This window comes from Excalfactoria chinensis, chromosome 1 (assembly GCF_039878825.1).
Source record: "Excalfactoria chinensis isolate bCotChi1 chromosome 1, bCotChi1.hap2, whole genome shotgun sequence".
In the NCBI taxonomy this organism is placed as follows: Eukaryota; Metazoa; Chordata; class Aves; order Galliformes; family Phasianidae; genus Excalfactoria; species Excalfactoria chinensis.
In genome coordinates, this window is record NC_092825.1 from 183326261 (window position 1) to 183346242 (window position 19982).

General features: G+C 52.3%; 2 protein-coding genes across 2 annotated transcripts; both read right to left on the reverse strand.

The window, feature by feature from the left end:
* Positions 1-8776: 8776 nt before the first annotated feature.
* Positions 8777-9736, reverse strand: LOC140254655 (olfactory receptor 52B2-like). Its single transcript, XM_072341444.1, has one exon. It carries the CDS (start codon positions 9734-9736, stop codon positions 8777-8779), a length of 960 nt encoding a protein of 319 aa, XP_072197545.1.
* A 4363-nt stretch (positions 9737-14099) lies between these two features.
* LOC140256807 (ubiquilin-1-like) lies at positions 14100-15710 on the reverse strand. Its single transcript, XM_072345660.1, has one exon. It carries the CDS (start codon positions 15708-15710, stop codon positions 14100-14102), a length of 1611 nt encoding a protein of 536 aa, XP_072201761.1.
* Positions 15711-19982: the final 4272 nt, after the last annotated feature.

A 19982-nucleotide genomic window follows, 5' to 3' on the forward strand; every position in this document is an offset into this window, starting at 1 on the left:
ACTGAGAAATCATTCAACATGTGATTAAACCTGAGCACCCATTCTGAAGCCATCAGAAACAAAAGAAAGCACAAGTCTTCAAGATCCCTGTGCTATCTATCACCTGTGGGTGAAAGTGACAGTCTCGAATGAGTATTTGCCCACTCTTCTTTCACAGAAGCCCAAGTCTGCCTTGGGAGTTCAGCCTTTGCAGTATTCAGCTCCTCAGTAACACCACAGAACAGCAGAGTGGCAGGAAAGCTGTGCCGATGCATTAATCCAGCTGGGAGTTGGGATGGTATCACTGCGGGTCTCTGAAGTACACCAGCTCCCTGTTTGTAGCATCTCAATGGGTTGTATTGGTGAGGCTCTGGATGAAGAGTTGACTCCACACACGTTTTGTTGAGAACAGTCTTCCTTTATTTATTCTCCCCCAGTACTTTAAATGTGTCTGTGCAAACAAATCGGAACGCTCCAGCCAAGTCACTCAGAATCTGAATGTCTGCTTAGATTAAGTTTCTCAGACCAAATCCCACAGGTTTTTCTAAATGTCCAAGGGCTCAGAGCCCAACTCCCTTGAGGAAGGATTTTTCCTTTATCATCCAACCTAATTTTCCCCTACTGTAACTTTTGTCCACAGCTTCGTGTGTGTTCATCTCTGGGCAGCCTGGTCTGGCGGATGGCAACCCTGCACAAAGCCAACCCAGCCCATTCTATCATTCTATGATTCTCTGGTGAGTACGACTCAGGTTTTTCTGTAATGTCTTTCAGGTATTATAATGCTTAATGAGAAGCTTCTTTTGCCTTCTCTTCTCCTGTTGGCATGAACGCAGCTCCTCCAGCCCACCTCCCCTTGGCATAGTGGCTGTACTCAGAAGTGCCACCTGCTATGCAGGACTCACGTCCTCCTGCTGCCCACCAGACCAGTTCTGAAGAGCTGCTCTCCTGACAGTTGGTCTCGGGCAGCACCAATGCAAGGGATGTTCTGTTCTGCCCAGGGTGTGGGAATTTGCACTGGGGTTTTTGTTTGATTGATTGATTGATTTTTTCACCCTAAACATTCTGAGATTCTGCACCACTGTGGGGTGTAGCTTTGCCTTTCCAGGTGAGATTTCTCACAGCTGTTCAACCCCACGAATTGCTAAGAGCTCAGACTTGACTCAGTGCCTCCTGAACCCCACCAGGGGCAGTTGATCCCTGAGCACTTTGCGTAGCCCACCTGTCCAGCTCGCATCTCATTCCACACTTCACATGTCCAGGCAATGAGCTCTGAGCTGGAGCACTGTCAGACCCTGCAGGGCTCAGCGTGCCCTGGGCAGGGAGATACTGAGGCTGGTGTGACTCCAGTATGGATCGTGTTATTTCAGGCACCCTGTAGGCACACAGACATGCACATATGCCTTAGTCATGATGACTCACACTTGATGCAGAGTCAGAAATGAGCAAATCTTAACTCTGGGAGGAATGATTCAGTAGCATAGGGCTATTTTTAATCCCTATCATGACATTGCCTAAAGAAGAATGCAGCAGGCACTGTCTCAATACATATTTGCCCATTTCCTTGCACTTGAGCAGGGGTAGCCAAATGTGGGCTATTGCCCAGCAGCCAGAAGACTTAAATGCTTCCCTCCTGATGTACTTTCAGCATCCCTGAAAGTCTCTTGTCGAGCTGTTGCCAACCCTGCACGTAGCAGGGGGTTGAAACTAGATGATCACTGCGCTCCTTTCCAACCCAGGCCACTCTATGATTCTATGATCTCTGTCAAAAATACAAAAGTCACAACCCTGCTAATTGGTAAGAGTCACCCGCAAGGGGGAAACCTCACAAAGCACACCAGAGGCCTCCTCTATTCCTTGCATTTCAGCTAAGCTGCTGTTGGAGTTAATTAAAGACATCTATCTGCTTTTCTTGCACACGCAAAGCTGCCATCCCCTGGCATGGTCACTGCTTAACCTTTCTCAATCAGACTGAGACATCCTTGATCTGACGGTGACAGCTCAAACCTCCAGCAAAGTGAGCAGGACATCTCAGTGCTTCTGAGCTTCCTTCACCCTGACCATCTTTTTGCGGGGGATCTTCTTTGGAAACAAACCCAGACAGAGACCTGAGCTCGCAGCCCAGCATTGTGGCTGGAGACAGATCAATCCCACTGAGGTCTGTTTCTCAGGATTTTACCCGTCTTGCCCTTTTTCCAGTGCCAAACATTTTGTGATTTGAGCTGAATTCGTGTTGTGGTTCTCAGGCAGAAGCATTGCTCTGTGATCCAGTGCTGAAGACAGACCTGAGTGGTTTTTTTAGGAAACCAGAACATAAGGAGAATGTTCACACTGAGACAAGGGATAGGAAATGTTCCTCATCCCTTTTGAGCATTTAGGCTGTTATATGACCACAGAGAACATTAAAACTCAGCAACAATAGCAGAATTTGGGGCTTCAGGAAATGAATTCAGTGTTTTCCGTGCTTTGCCTGGTGCAGGGGCTGGTAAGTTCAAGCATGTAACTGCTGTGTGCTCACATCCCTTCTGTTTTCCCAGGCATAATAGATCAGGATTAGCTCAGGCAGTTGTTTGGAAACGTTTAATAAGAGTGATGAGTCAGCATCTTGGCATTTCATTTTTCTTAAAGGAGAACTGCTGGGGCCTCACAGAGCAGAACGGCATCGCACAGCACAGCCGTCCCCATCAGCGCCAGGAGGTTCAGCTGTAGGCTCCCCTGGGGTCAGGAGGGTGCAGCCCAGGGATCCCATTTCTCTGCAGTAGCCCAACAACCAGAGCAGGAGCTGCTCCATACTGAGACCATCCCTCGTGCTTGGCACTGAAACCAAGGGCCAGGTCTTGCACTGAAGGTCAGGTTGGATGGGCAGCCTGGTATTAAATGTGGAGGTTGGTGGCCCTGCCTGTGGCAGAGGGGTTGGAGCCTCGTGATCCTTGAGGTCCCTTCAAACCCAAACCAGTCTGTGATTCTGTGATTCTGATTCTGGGGTGGTGCGTCCTGTCCTGGTGGCCCTTCTTTACTGGAGGAGATGGTGTGTGTGGCTCATTCCCAGTAAACCTGCATTCCCATGCAACTTCGTGGTGCTGTTCAGCCTGCACCAGCCCTGCTCAGGTACACAACCCCACCTGGAAAGCACCCTTTGCTTTGCCTGCAGGCTGCCAGTGACCTGTGAAGAATATATGGAGAGAAATCAGCAGCTATTAGGAGCACTCCAACTGCCAGACGAATTTTGATTTGTTCTTAATGTTTGCAATCAGGATATTTTAAAGAACAAATGGGTTTACTTCTATCAGGAATACATGCAGCCAGGCAAAAATGCAGTGGGTGCTTCGTTGTCATTCCTCAGGGAGGGTCTGTTGGAATCATAGAATCACAGAAGTATTAAGGTTGGAAAAGATCCCCATGATCATCAAGTCCAACTGTCCACCTACCACCAGTACTGCCCACTGAACCACGTCCCTCACAATCACATTCAGAAACATCACGTTTTTTCCCTGTTCCTGCTGCTAACACTATTTCTGACGCAAACCAGGGTGCCATCGGCCTTCTTGGCCACCTGGGCACACTGCTGGCTCATGCTTAGCCAAGCATCAACCGACGCCCCCAGGTCCCTTTCCTCTACACAGCCTTCCAGCCACTCAACCCCAAGCCTGTAGCGCTGCATGGGGTAATTGTGGCCAAAGTGCAGGACCCGGCACTTGGCCTTGTTGAACCTCATCCCATTAAATCTACCCAGCTGTCCTTTAGCTCCTTGATGTTCTCAGGGTCAGCTGCAGGGCAGCCAGGCAAATCCAGCTGACTTCTGCAGACAGAGAAACCCAGTGCAGATGTGTAGTTTGGGCACAGATGCAAGGCTTCCCCACGCAAGGCTTCAAAGGTCATGCTCCAGTGTCCTCCCTATTCCTGAGGGCCGCAGTACTGGGTTGTTGTCATGGCCTCCATGGTAGGAAATGACCATAAAGGTCAACAAGTCCAACCATTGACACAACCTACCAAGTCCCATCACTAAACTATAGAATCAGGGAGTCGCAGGAACATTAAGGCTGAAAAAGCCCTTAAGTTCCTCAAGTCCCATCCCCCACACATCCCCACCATGCCCACTAACCATGTCCCTCAGTGCCACATCTCCATGGTTCTTCAACACATCCAGCGATGGGGACCCACCAGTACCCCATGCAGCCCATCTCCATGCTGATCCCCTGCTCCCAACACACCATGGTGTCTGACTGGCCCACAGCCTTCTCTTGGTCTTTAGACTCAGCCATTAGACAGCAGCATTATCCATGTTTCCCTCTATATCGCAGGGATCATTTGGTTTTAATGTGCATTTTAGCACTACTTTATGGTCCTGAATATCGAGAGATGTGAAATGCTACAGCTGCCTGGTACATCAAATCAATGTAAACACAATGAGAATACGACAGGAGAAGATGAATGTGAGCAGTACATTATAAAACAATATTTCCTGTACGATTTCTGAAGCCAAAACCTAATTGTGTATTTATTTTTATTGCATTACCTGAGAGGCCACGCTTAAAAACTCATAGCAGCCCTACCCGGGAAATTGATATCTGTTGTGTACCATTTTCTCCTGCACAGTGGAATGGATTTCTCATTCTGTTGCCCTCACATGGAGCTGCGATGTCAGCTTTTATGTCTTAACTTCACACGGAGTAAATAAAACATGTTCAGAAAGAGAAAAAGAAGAGGAAAAGGGTATGGCTGCCCTGCCAGTGCATCCGTGGAGAGTAGAACTGAAGGCAAAGAGAGCTTTTCATTTCACAGATCAGAATTTAATCGCTTGTCCAAATAGGAATTCAAATAGTCTGACACAACGCTTGTTTGGATTTCTCCTCCTGAAAGCAGGCGGCCTGGAGACGATGTTCAGAGGAGCCAAAAAGGTTTTCTTTCACTTGCAGTGATAAGAAATGTCAGCGTGGTGCACAGTGCAGACAAGAGAACAACTCCTGCAAAGGCAGCGACTTCAGCTTTTCTTCCATGGTCACTCGGTGCGCCCAAGGAGGCTGTGGATGCCCCATCCCTGCAGGCATTCAAGGCCAGGCTGGATGTGGCTCTGGGCAGCCTGGGCTGCTGGTTGGTGACCCTGCACACAGCAGGGGGTTGGAGCTGGATGAGCACTGGGGTCCTTTGCAACCCAGGCCATTCTGTCATTCTGTGACAGAATGATATCACAGTCCATAGAAATAAAGCAGTGCTTTGTACGTGCCCTACATCTAAACCACAAGGTGCCACTGTGCAGTGCTGGTGCCACCATTCCAACAGCAGCCATGAGCAGACAGCCCATTGCACTTTCCTGCCAGCTCTCGGCAATTAAATGGTATACAGTGATCATCTTGGCTATGAATTTCCCCATCATTCTTTGTGTCAAGAGCTGGAAAACCTAAGAACTAAATGCCCTGGATGTGGCATCGCGTCCTGAAAAATGCAATGCACAGGATTCCTGTTCTAAACGGCACTTCAGGAGCCCATCTGACCTTTCCAATGTCCTTTAGCACAAGGCAAACTGGACAGCCCCAAGGTTATATATTGTGCAGCAGAGATTGTGAGCACACAGGCAGACATGGGCCCAGAAGCAGAGACGTGAATCACATTTCTCTCTTGCTTGCATACAAAGCAGCAGGCACCTCATTGGAAAGCAGACATGTCCAACCATGGCAAGCTAAGTACTTCTGAAGCAAGCCAGTGCTGCAGATAGAAATTGCACTGTGCATACAGCACAATCAGGAGGGCTTCTTTTGCAGTGGGTTAATCCAAGCAAGTAGCAGGCAAGTTCCCCTCTCTGGACCAGCAGAACTTCCCTCTCCAGACCTGGATGCAGTTGGTGCAGACCGTACATCTCTTACAAACTTTGTTTGTTGCTTTTATGGTCATGTTTCAGCTTAAGCCTTGCATGGCACCACAGGATTCTCACCCCTGTATCCTTTGTTTGGCCCTGTTCCCTGCATGCCCATCTCACATTACTTGGTATGCTGAGCATTTTGCCTCTCTGTTGCTAAATCCCATCACTTCCACAATGAAACAATGGCAAGTCATAGGGAATTCATCAGGATAATATCCCAAAACAGCACCTGGGCTGTGCAGATGGGATGTGGTGGGAGTGGGCTGCAGTGGTCTCTGGTCACGCAATTATAGAACCATAGAACGGCCTGGGTTACAAAGGCCCACAGTGCTGATCCAGCTCCAACCCCCTGCTGTGTGCAGGTCACCAACCAGCAGCCCAGGCTGCCCAGAGCCGCATCCAGCCTGGCCTTGAATGCCTGCAGGGATGGGGCATCCACAGCCTCCTTGGGCAACCTGTTCCAGTGCGTCACCACCCTCGGGGTGAAAAACTTCCTTCCTTCCCAAGTGGTGCCCAGAGAAAGGATGTGGGCTGCTTGGTGCCTCAGATGAGCCCAGGAGACCACGGGGGCTTGAAGGGACTGTGATGCTCAGAGCACCTCACTGAGCTGAGTGCCAGCAGAACTTTCTGGCATAGAATCACAGAATGGTCGGAGTTGGAAGGGGACCCTTTAAGGCCATTGGGTCCCACTCCCAGCAATGCACAGAGACACCACACAGCTCCATCGGTGCTCACAGCCCCATGCCCTGACCTCGGGTGTCTGCAGGGACAGAGAACCACCACCTCTCTGGGCACCCTCTGCAGCGCCTCACTAAATCAAGGCACAGCCAGTGCTCAGTTTAAACTGAGTTTTGATTCTGCAGCACCGTTTGGGTGGTGGTGCAGCCATGAGGCCGTGCTGCAGCTCCACCAGTGGGATTAAAGGGTTTTCCTGCTCAGAGAGGTGCCGCTGATTCAGTTCTGTGGGAGAACTGCTGCCCAGGAGCAATGCTCAGGGCAGGATGCCCACGTCTAAACCAAACCTACTGCAAAACATCAGCCCAGATTTGAAAGATGCACACGAGGAGATTGTTGCGCTTTGCACAGGGATGAGAGAGATGCAGATCTGGGGGAAGAAACTGAGCCCAAATTAGTGCTTTGACCGGATGCAAATTAAGTACTGGAAACCAATGCTGAACGGAGATCAGTTTTTTATCTCAGCACTATTCTGGGTTGGGTGGGTTTTGGCCAAAGGAAAGGCAGTATGAGCTGCAGGGGCTCCATGTGCTGCCAGCTCTGCTCTCCTTGGAGCTCTGTGCCTGCACCGGGCTCATCCTTACGGCGCTCCTGGAAGGAGTGAGATGTGATCCATTTCAGAATGCAGACAGTTTCTTTCTGAATTATTTGTTGAAATCTGGGATGCACGTACAGCCAGGACTGCCAGGATCTGCACAAGTGAAAGATCTGAAGAGCTACAGCAGCCGTCGGGGGCAGCATTCATTACAGCGGCTCAGGCTTAAGGCAGAGCAGCTGCTGCACTGAGATGGGCTCTCAGGGGCTGTTTGCACTCTGCCTGTGCTGCTGCAGAAGCTTAGAATGGCATGAACCATTTTGGATGGCTTGGGATATTACTACAAGGACTCAGAGGAAATGAGTAATTTAATGACAAAAGAGCTGACAGTGAATGTGGTCAGCCCTACAGCTGCTGCTAATGCTTTGGGGCTGCACTGGGCTGCTCCAGACATCCCCCAGCCTCTGCCCACTGCTGCAGCTCTGCTCTGGGAGCATCCTGCTCTGGGAGCATCCTGCTCTGCTCCCTGCAGCTGCTTTTGCAAAGAGTGCCCAAGTGCTTTTCAAGCCCTTGGCTGTCCAGGAAAACAGCCACTCTGCAGCAAGTATCGCCTTAGGACCCGGTACCCGTTTGTCTCAATGCTGTTAGCCCCTGCTTCCCAGATGCCAGAGCTCTCAGTAGTGTGTGACTGCACTGCTATCAGCTCCTGTAATGGAGGACCTCAGTCCCACGGAGGTGTACGTTGTTCCTCCAAATGAATTGAAACTACCTTTCCCAATGCATTCCAGGCTGGATGTGGCTCTGGACAGCCTGGTCTGCTGGTTGGTAACCCTGCACATAGCAGGGGCTGGAAATGGCTGAGTACTGCGGGTCTTTGCAGCCCAGGCCATTCTGAGATTCTGTGATTCATGAAAAGACCTCTAAGATCATCAAGTCTGACCGCCAACCCAGCTCTCTTTGGAACAGTTTTTCACCCAGCTGTTCCCTTAAAGCACAGACAGATGTTATGTACTTTAGGAATAAAGAGACTCCAGGCGTGCTAATCTGCAACACTTGCTTTTATTTCTGTGTTATTCCTTCTGGAGACTTTTCTAGTTCAGTGATTTTTAATAAAGAAGCCGTTTCTGCAATGAGCCCCATTATGCATCTGTGATTAGAACAGGTTTATTACATTCCTTTTCCCCTGACTCCAGCACAGACACTGAGAGCTCCATCACACCACAGCAGAATCTTCACTGAGTGGTCCCATAGATGGCACTGCCGGGGTGAGTCCTCCCCTCCATGGGCACCCTCTTTCTGCAGTCAAGCAGAGAGCCTGGCATTCGGCTTCTGGCTACACAGAATTAAAGAATCATTGAGGTCAAGGAAGAGTTCCAAGATCTCCAAACCCAACCCCAACCCACCCTCACCATGACCACCGACCACATCTATCCTTTTCTTGACGTCTTCAGATGGGGGGACATCTTCAGGGCGGCCAGGCACTGGAATGGGCTGCCCAGGGAGGTGGTGGAGTCACCGACCCTGGGGGTGTTCAAGGAAAGACTGGATGTTGTGCTGAGGGACGTGGTTTAGTGCGAGCTATTGGTAATAGGAGAACGGTTGGACTGGATGATCTTTTATGTCTTTTCCAACCCTGGTGATTCTATGATTCTATGATTCCTTACGTGTTGATCTCATTCCTGCAGCAAACGCTTCGTGGGGCAGAGGAGTATCTTCACCACCTTCTCTCTTATCTGCCGCGTCCGCACACCGTACACGATGGGGTTCAGCAGTGGGGGGAAGAGCACGTAGAGGTTGGCCAGCAGGATGTGGACGTGGTGAGGGATTTCCCCCCCAAAGCGGTGCGTTAACACGGTGAAAAAAGCAGGGATATAGAAAAGGAATATAACACAGACGTGGGAGATGCAGGTGTTGAAAGCCCTGGAGCGGGCTGTCCTGGATGGGAGTCGGTATACTGCCAGGAGAATCAGGATGTAGGAGGCAGCAATGAGTGCAACATCCAGCACGATGGCAGCAAAGGGCACCGCGAGGCCATAGAGGACATTGATGGAGATGTCGGCGCAGGCCAGGCGGGCGATGCCCATGTGCTCACAGTAGGTGTGCAGGATGACGCTGTGCCCGCAGAACGGCAGCCGCCACAGCAGGAACACGCAGGGGAAGATGATGCAGAAGCTGCGCAGCACAGCCCCCAGCCCCACCTTGATGATGGCTGCGGGTGTCAGCACGGCCGCGTAGCGCAGCGGGTGGCAGATGGCCACGAAGCGGTCGAAGGCCATGGCCAGCAGGATGACGGACTCCACTGAGAAGCTGAAGTGCAGGAAGAACATCTGCGTCAGGCAGGCACCGAAGGAGATCTTCCCAGCATGGAACCAGAAAAGGGCCAGCATCTTGGGCACGGTGGTGGTGGACAGCATCAAGTCTGCGGCTGCCAGCATGCACAGGAGGAGGTACATGGGCTGATGGAGGCTCTGCTCTGCCCTCACAACCAGCAGCAGGATGCTGTTCCCCAGCAGGGCAGCCAGGTACATGGAGCAGAAGGGGATGGACAGCCACACATGCAGCTTCTCCATGCCTGGGATGCCAACCAGCACAAATGTTGCCGGGATCGAGTTGGTAAGGTTGGAAGGTGGCATGAGGTGCACCTAATAGCAACGATAGAAAGCCCTGCAGAATGGCATTTCATAGAACGGTTTGTGTTGGAAGGGACCTCTGGAAGGTCACAGAAAGAATCATTAAGACTGGAAAAGACCACTAAGATGAACAAGTCCAACTCCAGCCCATCCCTGCATGTCCACTAACCATGTCCCTCAGTGCCACATCTCCATGCTTCTTAAATACCTCCAGAGACAGCAGCTCTACCACCTCTCTTGGACATTTGTCCGGCCGCCCACAATGAACAGCTCAGAGCCCCATCCAACCTGACCTTGGATGTCTCCAGGGATGGGGCACCCACCGCCTCCCTGGGCAACCTGTGCAGTGCCTCACTATCCTTAGTGTAAATAACTTCTTCCTTATATCCAATCTAAATCTCCTCTTTTTTTGTCCAAAACCATTTCCCCTTGTCCTATACACAGACCCTGCTAAGACACATCTGCCATGCCCAGGGTCTTCCACCACTACTGAATACCACCACATACAGCACAGCCGTGGGAGCCATTCCCAGTTCCGAAGACCCCCAGGCTGCAGTGCACTGCAGCAGGCACTTACAGCTTCTGCTCCTACTATGTGCCAATGGCAGCATCCAAATTCTCCCTTCACTTGATTTTAATATGACATAAATGCTTTATTTTTCCATCAAGTACTTCTATGTAGACCAGAGTGAACGGAGACAGAACCAACCCATGCTGCACAAATACCTGACACTGATGTATTGGCAGCCTGGAGCAGAGGTCAGACAACAACAGGAGAGGAAGGCCAGGAGCCAACAGGGCTGCAGAAGGTGTTCTCAGACATCAGCACCTGCAGAGGGGATAAGTGGGATTTCCAGTTTCCTGGGCTCACACAAGGTGATCAGCTCTAGATCTGAAGCAGCTGCCCATTCTTCATCATCATCTCCAGACCTCTTTTCCTCTTTCCTTTTGGCATTAGGGTTGATGAGCTCTCAGTTTTGTTTGCTCCGCACCTCATGCAACTGGAAAGACCTTTGGGGCAGGGGAAGAGCAGCGCTGCCCTGCTCAGGTTCAGGGGAAGCAGAGTCAGAACCAGACTCACAAATTATGGTTGGATTTTCCAGCAGCTTCTGCAATAGCAGTCAGCTCTGAAACACCCAGACTCAAAACTGGAATTGCTCCTAACGCAGCCGAGATGAGGAAGCGCAGTGCTTAAAAACAAACCTGCGGGGTTGCTGCACTCCAAAATATTGGCTCCATGTATCAGAAAGTAACGGCATTTTTTGAGTTGGAGATGGTTCCTCAGGGAGACAGCTTCAGGTCGAAAGGGAAACCCAAGGAGCTGTTGTGTAGGAAAAAACAGCAGGCAGTTTTACAGGAACACTGAAGGTAATCATCATCTAATAATGTAAATGAATTAGCACAATTCCGTATAAATATTGCATGAAATAAAAAGAGATGTGGCATATTGAGACCTCACTGTGGTCTTCCGGTACTTGAAGGGAGCAAATAAACAGGAGGGAGAATGGCTGTTTGTGAGGGTGGGCAGCGATAGAACAAGGGGGAATGGTTTGAAAGTGAGACAGGGGAGGTTTAGGAGCATTAAGGAAGCGATTTTCTGCTGTCCTCTGGAACTTTTTACTGCTAAAATCCGTGCCAGAGCTGCAGGCAAAGCACGGCCCCAGCAGCTGTGCCTGAGGACGCTGTCCCGGGTTCAGCTGGGATGGAGCTGGTTTTCCACATGCGATGCTGCGCTTTGGCTGCAGAAGGCAAACCCAGATGATCACACACCGACATTTCAGTTGGTGCAGCACGGAGCCGAAGATGTGTCAGCCTCTCACACTGCTCTGCCGGCGGGGGGGCTGGGGGGCAGAGCCAGGACCTAAAGTGCCCTATGCCATGGCAATGAACTGAGCAACAAAACTGGGGAGTGCCGGGGGGCTGCATCTACTCGGGGACCGCTGGGCATCGCTCAGCAGACGCTGACTTATTCTCGTTTTTTCATCACTTCTTCCCTTTTCTTACCCAACTGCCCTCAGCTCCGAGTTCTCGCTCTTTTACCTTATTGTGATTCTCCCCTCACCGCGCGGGGAGCAAAGAGCGGAGCGGCGGCACCTCGGAGCCCCCCGCCCGGAGCACAGACATAAGGCACGGAGCTCCGGGAGGACGCACCGCGGGGCGGGGAGGGTTCGCTGCTGCCTTTCTGTCTCGAGAATGGAACCGACCGAAGCGTTTCCCAGCACCGAAGCGATGCGCGGGGCCGGGGATGCTCTGAGCGCGTACCCCGCACCCGTCTAGCTCAGTTCTTGCTGCCCGGAACGCAGATTCCAGCTAAAAGCGGAGAGGGAAGGAGAGCGTTTCGCATGAGATGCGGCACCTCCGAGTCGGGCTCGGTCCCTGCGGGCCCCGGGGCTCCGAGCCGAGCCGGGCTGCGGTGCAGCTCTTGTACCTGCACTGTGGCAGCCGCCCGTCCCCAGGGCCCCGCAGTGCCGCGGGGATCCCACAGGAGGGGCTGATTCAGCTCATCCAAAGGGCCGAGCAACCAAAGGTACAGAGCAGACACAGAGACTTTTGCAGGGAACTTAATGCTCGTTTAGCAGTCTGCTGTTGGATGTATGAAGTTCCCGGTGATTATCACAATAAAGCAATGTGGAGAAGATCCCCATGGCCATGAGAGGGAACCCTGGATGGGATGAGGCTGCTGGGGGTAGGGGGAGGAGACCTGCAGATCCGTCCTTGAAGAAGAGATGGGAAACTGCTGCCCTCGGTGACCCCCCCTCCCCCCGCCCCCAGGCCCTCCCCACCGTGCACAGTGTTGGCTGCTTTCTGCACATCTTCACACTCCCAGGACCTGAGTGCGGTGGGTGCCCCATCCCTGGAGACATCAAGGTGAAGGGGCAGGGCTCTGAGCAGCTGATGGAGATGTGGGCATCCCTGTTCATTGCAGGGGAGTAGGACCAGAAGGCCTTTTAAAGGCCCTTCCAACTCAAATGGTTGATTATATGGTTCTATTCAGTGATTCAGTGGCCACAGCTGCTGCATGGAGACCTCAGCAAGCCAACAACCACCAGCCCTGGATGGACCACATCCCTTTGGCTGTGGCTGGAGTTGGGAGGGAAGGCCTGAAGCCACCAGTAGATGGAGGACAGCTCATCAGTTCCTGCCAGGGGTGATGCTGCTGTGTGGAGCTGGCCTTATCACAGCTGCTCACATGGGGAACAGGGTCTGCTGCCAAGTTGAACACTTCCAGTCTCAGCCTAACAGGCACCCGGTACATCACCCTGCACCAGTCCTAATGCCTCCGGAAAGAGAGAAAGGAGACATGCTAAACTGTGAGGAGGGATAAAACAGAGGAAGGATGGATTTGTTCATTCAAGGGGCTTCAGAACCATAGAGAGGAAGAGAAGGGGGAAGAAATGGATAGAAACCTCCTGTGGGATGTGCTGTAAGAGGAGGATGCTGGGGAAGAAAACGTTTGCAAAACAAAGGAGTGGGAAACCTGGAGTGGGAGGAAGGAAGTTCAGAGCTGTGTGCCAGAAGGGAAGGGCAGGAGCAGGAGGGGAGGATGTGATGGGAGTGGGCAGAACTAGCAGGGGGGCCAAGGAGGAGTCTGAGCTGATCCTGGTGGCTGGGAGAAGGGGAGCAGATGTGGGAGGGCACAGCCACGATTGCTGCCTCTGCCTGAGATCCCAAAGCCCTGAATGTCCCCATTTATCATGGTTTGTGTTGTAAAGGCAATGAAAAGCATTGTGGCACCACTCCATCCACAGCCTCAGGCTCACACACAGCAAAGCAAAGGGGAAAATATAGAAACCTGCGCAGTGATGAGTGCATCAAACCCAACTATGAAGGTATTGGGGATAAAAAGGTCAAAGTGACAAATGACCTTTTGGAGTCTTGAAGTCACAATGGGAGTCGAGCCCCTTTACCATCCTGTCTACAGCATCTCCAGACCTCAGTTTCTAACATGCTAAAAGGTGCTTTTTCCTTCCCTTGTGGCTTTGCTGTCATGTTTTCACCTGTATGCACATCTGGATTCTGTGTGTAAACAGGCAGCACCACATTCAGGGAGGGCCTTCCCCATTTCAGAACAGTCCTCATTTCTATTTGTTCTGAATACAAGAAATCCTTGCAGCTAAGGGGGAATTAATTATCATGGATGAATGCTACAGCACACAGTGTAGTATGTGCCTTGCTGCCTTTAATGTGTGATGAGACTGAAACACGATCAACAACCACTTTTCATTGCTGGGATGAATCAGTTGCTGTATCTCGTTAGATGGAGGTTCTTTTCCCAGCACCTCAGCTGCTGTGCTGATTGCTCCCCCCTGTCAGACACAGAATGTAATCTGGCCTTTGGTCCTGGAAGCCCACGGCACGGAGATGCCTACAGCTGCTGCTCATCCGTCTCTGCCTGCTCTTCTTCCTCGCTCTGCTCTGACACCAGGCTCACATCCTCCACCTCACTGCCTTGTGATGAGCTGTCCATGTCCTCCAGCTCCACGGGAGCCTCGCTCAGGCTGAGGATGAAGTCGGGCACCTCTGCATGGAGGGTGCTGAGCCCCAGCTGGATCTGCAGCAGCGCCTGCAGCGCCCGGGGGTTCCTCAGCAGCGATGAGATCTCTGCGTTCTCCATCTCCAATGGCAGCTGCTCTGCGCTTTGGTTTTCGGGTGGGGAGTTTCCATCACTCAAAGTTTGATCATCATTAAGCAGCATTTGCACCGGGCTGTCGGGATCTGTTATCGCGCTTTCCAGGTCATGCATGAGCTCTGAGTTCTCTATTAGCTGCTGCACCATGCCCTGCACCCCTCCCAGGCCGGGCTCCACCATATCTGCTTCAGGCTCCAGGTTCACCTCAATAAGACTATCACCTCTGCTGGCCATGTGCTCGCCCCATTCAAAGGCGTTATTGCTGCCCCTGTTGGGCTGTGGATCCCAGGGGTTGGGCAGCGGCCGGCGGTTCTCGATGCAGGCGGGCAGCCTGGCTCCTCCTGGGGCTGGGTTACTGTCCAGGCCAGCAAACACGTTGTCCTCCATCTGCGTCTGCACCGCATCCAGGATGGGCTCCTCGATTTCTCTGTACAGCTGCTCCAGAATGCTGTACCCCCCGGGGATGCTTTCAAGGTTGTTCATGGCCAGGTCGTGGTTCCGAATCACCTCCTGCATCACGGCCGGGCTGCTGCAGGCCTCCAGGATGTCCTGGACTGCGTGAGAGCTGGTGAGCATGCGGCTGATCTCGGGGTTTTGCTCAGCCAGCTGCTGCATCTGGGGGCTGGATGCGATGAGATCACTGAGCAGGTTGGGATTGGAAAGGATGCTCTGCCTGAAGGCGCTTTGTGCCACCTGGTTCAGCAAGCTGTCCAGGGACACAGCGGGGTCTTGGATGCTGCTCACCACCTCCGACACATCTTCTGAGTCCAACCCTAGGATGCTGCTGCCCGTCACCCCCAGGAGGAAGCCCAGCAAGAACATGTTGTTGTTGATGGCGTTCAGGTCCAGCTCCGAGTTGATCATCTTCAACAAGAGGTCTTCTGTGGTCTGGGCTACAATTTCCTGGCTGGAGCTCAGCAGCCCTGGCAAGTTCTGAGGGATCAGGATCAGGCTCTGCATATCAGCCGCGCTCCCCAGGAACAAATTGGAACTGCTGTGGCTGGGAGGCTGCACGAGGGCAGCTGCAGCTCCTTGGTCTGCCAGGCTGTCCTGCAGTGTCTTTGGGGATCTGATGACGAGGTGGATGTTGGCCCCGTTGTGAACCCGGTGCTGGCTCAGGGTGTCGTGGTCTTTCAGGACCTTCCCAGCAAATATCAGCACCAGCAGATCTGGGGGAGTTTGGAAACGCGTGGCGACGTCTTCCTTGAGCTGCTGGATGGTGCTGCTCTGGGCAACCTTAAATTGCTCCTTCTTCTTCAGGGTCTTCACCACCACATTGATGACATCTGCAGAATCTGTGGTGACAGTGGGCTGAGCTACAGCTGCCTCCCCTTTGTTGTCTGACATGATGGTGGCTCTGCAACCTGGGCTGTGATTTGATCTGTCAAGTAGCAGAGCTGCTGGAAGGTGGGGAGCGCCGGGGGGGGGCAACGTCTGCCAGCCAAAGTGAAGGCGGTTCCTCCTGCTATGGTGACAGCTGGGAGGGAGCAGTGGCACAGAGAGGGACCGCCTCTCTCTGCAGCACCAGAGGGCACATACCAGCCAGATGTGGCACAGCTGCTCCACTCGCTCACCACCCCATGTCCCTGCCCACTTAGAACTGCTGGCCCCGTGCTGTGACATCACACTGAGCAGGGTGGGTGCAGAGGGGCCATCTCCATGGGAGATGAGCTGGGCCATCCTCACCTCCATCACCCTCAATAACCGAGTCTCAGGCTGTGCAGAGTCCTTCTGGAGGCTGCTCAGTTCAGTTCTGTGTTCCCAATGCAAACACGCTCGGCACCATTCACAGAAAGCCCTTCCCACACTTAGCTGCAAAATCCAATGTTCCTCCTCAGATGTTGCTCACACGGTGGAGGCAACGTACCCAAACCCCACCGCTCTGCGATGAAGCCTTGAGGAGGTCCTTGGTTAAAGAGCTCTTCTGAGCTCTGGGTCTGCTGGAAGAAATTTGCCATCCTCTGGTTTCTCGCTGCTGTTCATCCTCAGTGGGAGCCCAGCAGTGCTGCTGGTGGCACTCAGGAAGGAGAGGAGATGCCGAGTGGTCCTTGGTTTCAACACAGCAAAACTCAAAGATTTCACTGGGGGAACAACATCTCACCTAACAGCTTCCATCCTTCTCATAGGCATATGGTCTAGATTGGGGTATCACTGATGGAAAACTGTTGCTCTCATGAGCCTCTCACTGCACTCAATTATTCTCATTATTCAAAATAAGGCTCTTCTAATCAGAATGCGTCTGGCTTCATTTTTTCACTCATACAAATTCTTTCTTCTCAAGGGCTTCACAGCAGTCCTCAGCATCAGACATTTTCCCCCATCCCACACTGAAGCCTTCAGTGCTCAGAGCCCCATCCTGACCATGGCTGTCTCCAGAGATGGACCACCACCACGTCTGGGCGACTGTGCCAATGTCTCACCACCCTCATTGTAAACAACTCCTTCTTTATATCCAGCCTAAATCTCCCCATCTCTATGCTGGGTCTGCTCACAGCCCCATGGAGGAGTCAGCCATTGTAGACAGCAGTTCCCAGGGCTAAAGGCTCATTTGTTGTAACCTTCAGCTCCACAGAGGGACCAGAAGTCCCACCTCTTTCTCAGCACAGCCCTGTGAGATACTTTGCATTCATGTTCACTACAACCAACTACCAGCCATTACTGGTGCTGAGGAAAGCTTGGGGGCTGCATGAAGAACATGAGAGCAGCCAGAGGTGAACACAAACCTCTGCTACCACCACCACCCTGCAGCTATGGGAGCACCTGGGATCTTCACATCCACCCACGAGCCAACCATCACCCAAAGTGCCCCCAGCACAGTGCTCCTTCCCACAGCCCCCAGCTGGGGGACAAACATCCAGGCATGACTTTGCATCACCTGGCTGTACAACAGCCTCTCCTGGCTATGCCAGCCTTTGTATCACCTGAAAACCTCATTAGCAACGATTTTGTGCTTGTTTCTGCACAACCGTAACAGTCACAGACAGCACCAGAGCCGTGTCCAATCGCCGCTGCATCTCCCCAGCTCACACCAAGGCTGCAGTGAGCCGGACGCCATCGGCACCTCCTTTGTTCACAGGCAGGTGTTGGCTGTTTGTCTGTCTGTCCCAGCGAGCTGTATGTCAGACCGCTGTCACAATGAGAAAATCACGGCTCTGTTCAGTCGTCAGGAAAATCAATCACCCAAAAATGAAAGGAAAATGCAGTGACATGATTCTGTGGAAACTAAGCACCAGAAATAGGCGCTGATTGCTATTGATTACATCATTACCTTTTTACTCTTGTTAAGTCTCATATTCACTTTTTCATTGTGTTATTTGGAGCTAATGTCAAACTGAGCGGTGTTCAATTTCTCCCATCATCCCCTTCCTCCATTTCAGCGCTGGCACAGGGCAGAAGGAGCAGGTTGCCTTGTCTGGGTTTGCTGGGCTTGGCAGTGCCTGCAGAACCCTCAGGTCTGGTGATGCTCCACCAGCTCCTGTGGCCCATCTGGACCCAATGGCTTCCAGCTGACCACAGCTCCCAAAGGCTGTGGAAGGGATAAGGCAGCTGAAAATGGGCAAGATCACAGAACCACAGACTCACAGAATGGCTCGGGTTGGAAGGAAGCTCAAAAATCATCTGGTTCCAACCTCCCTGCCATGGGCAGCGTTACCATCCACCAGGTCAGACGCTAGATTGGGTTGCCCGGAGCCCTGTCCCATCTGGCCTTGAAGATCTAGTAGTAGATATGGAGGCTGGTTGCCCTGCCTGCATCAGAGGGGTTAGAGCTTGATGGCCCTTCAGATCCCTTCCAATCCAAGCCATTCTATGAGTCTATGTTTCTATGATTCTATGATCTGAGTCACGACAGGGAAAAGCACAGGCAGCCCCTCCGTGCAGATGGGAGTGAGATGAGGGTATGCCAAGGAGTGCATCGGGTGAACCAGTGCCCTGGGAAGGAGAAGGCCAGCATGTAAAACACAGCGTAAAGGGGAGCTGGGCTCATGATAAGCAAGGCTCAGGTCTCAGACACTCACACTTCTGAACTGTATTTCATCTGGAAGTGCTAAATACTGGGCAGCTTGGTTCATCGGGTTCCTCTCCTCTATTCAGGTCCCTCCACTTGCACTTGGCAGCCTCATCTCTGCTGTTTGAGCCTCTGAAGTAAGAAGTCTTTGTCACCCCACTGTCCACAGCTGGTGGGATCCACAGCAAAACGTACGGCTGTGCTCCTGGGATGGCTGTCACACGGATGCCCTTCTGGGACACCTTTTGGTTGTGATGTAACCACAGAATCCTCAGGGATGGAAGTATTCTTAAGGAAATTCCCCACTCCACAAAGAAGGCGTGCGCATTGCCCCACTCATCCTGCCCAGGGCTCCTGCTGGCAGAGCTCCCAGCCACAGGGAGGCAGAGGAGTTCAGAACCTGCCTCTGGAATCAGAAATCCCATCAGAACTAAAGGGACCTTGACCCAGCCCACAGGGACCCCAACAGGACCAGCACTCTGGTGCCAGCACTGCCATCCCGCTCAGACCCAGCGTGGCAATGCTGTGGTTGTAGGGTGCTCCCCAGGGCTCCGTGGGGCGTTGCCAGCTCTGCTCCCCCTGGAGCAATGGGGACCTCACCGCCCATGGTCCACAGGTAGAGCTCTAGTTGGGTATGGACTGCAGAGCCTTGCAGACCTCCAGGCTGTCCCCAGTGTCCTCAGTGAAACACCTGAGGCATCACCACCCCAACCACAGTAATGCGTGTGCAGTCGCTGCCTCCTGCTGGTGCTCGGGGGCTTCCCGGAGCCATGGAGGTGCCAACAGGGACCTCTCCATTGCCTTCACAGCAGGACCTGTTCCAGCTTCCTGTGATCCCCGATGGAGAGGAATTTGGGAGCTCCGAGGTGACCAGCAGACGTTCCTGCTGCAAACCCTTCCGCTGATTTTGTCTCCTTTCCTATTTTAGGAGAGAGTAATGTGTTTATGGGACTGCTTCTCCTCCGGATACCTGCAGAGACCCCAGGCATGCCAAGTATTGGGTGCTGAGGTCAGAGGAACCGCAGCCAGAACCTTCCCTCTGCCACGGCCCCAACGTGGCAACCTTCAAGGGCCTTCAAGGACCCTCAGGGACCTTTGAGGACCTTTGAGGGCCTCTGTCAACCTTCGGGGACCTCAAACACATCAGGGCAGGACAGAGTACCATGATGTGCCATTTACAGCTTCCCACTGACGAGGCGCACTGGGGATTTTTATTAATTACCATTTACTAAGACACAGTGATGACGGCAGCGAGACGCAGGGAGATCATTAAGCTTTGCTACTATAATTTATTACCCACTGCAGCCTGCAGATGAAGAACAATTAATAAAGCACTATTGAAGGCAGCGGTAGAAATGAATGTAAATGTGGCACTTGAACACGAACACATCAGGCTTTGTTCACCCTGAGTGCTGTGCTTAACTCCATCTCTCTCCAGTGAAGCACTCACTGAAGCTGAAGAGCATTTCCCCTTCCAGCTCAGAGCCTGACTCAGCACCTGAAGCACAACAAGCTCATGCAGGTGATTTAGCTAACATTTAAACCATGTTATGAATATAAATCTTTCCGACCAACTGGCTAATACCCCATTATGCATGCCCCTTTGGGCACTA

Excerpts from the sequence above, each read along its gene's own strand:
- LOC140254655 (XM_072341444.1), bottom strand. The coding sequence starts at position 9,736 with ATGCCACCTTCCAACCTTACCAACTCGATCCCGGCAACATTTGTGCTG.
- LOC140256807 (XM_072345660.1), bottom strand. The coding sequence starts at position 15,710 with ATGTCAGACAACAAAGGGGAGGCAGCTGTAGCTCAGCCCACTGTCACC.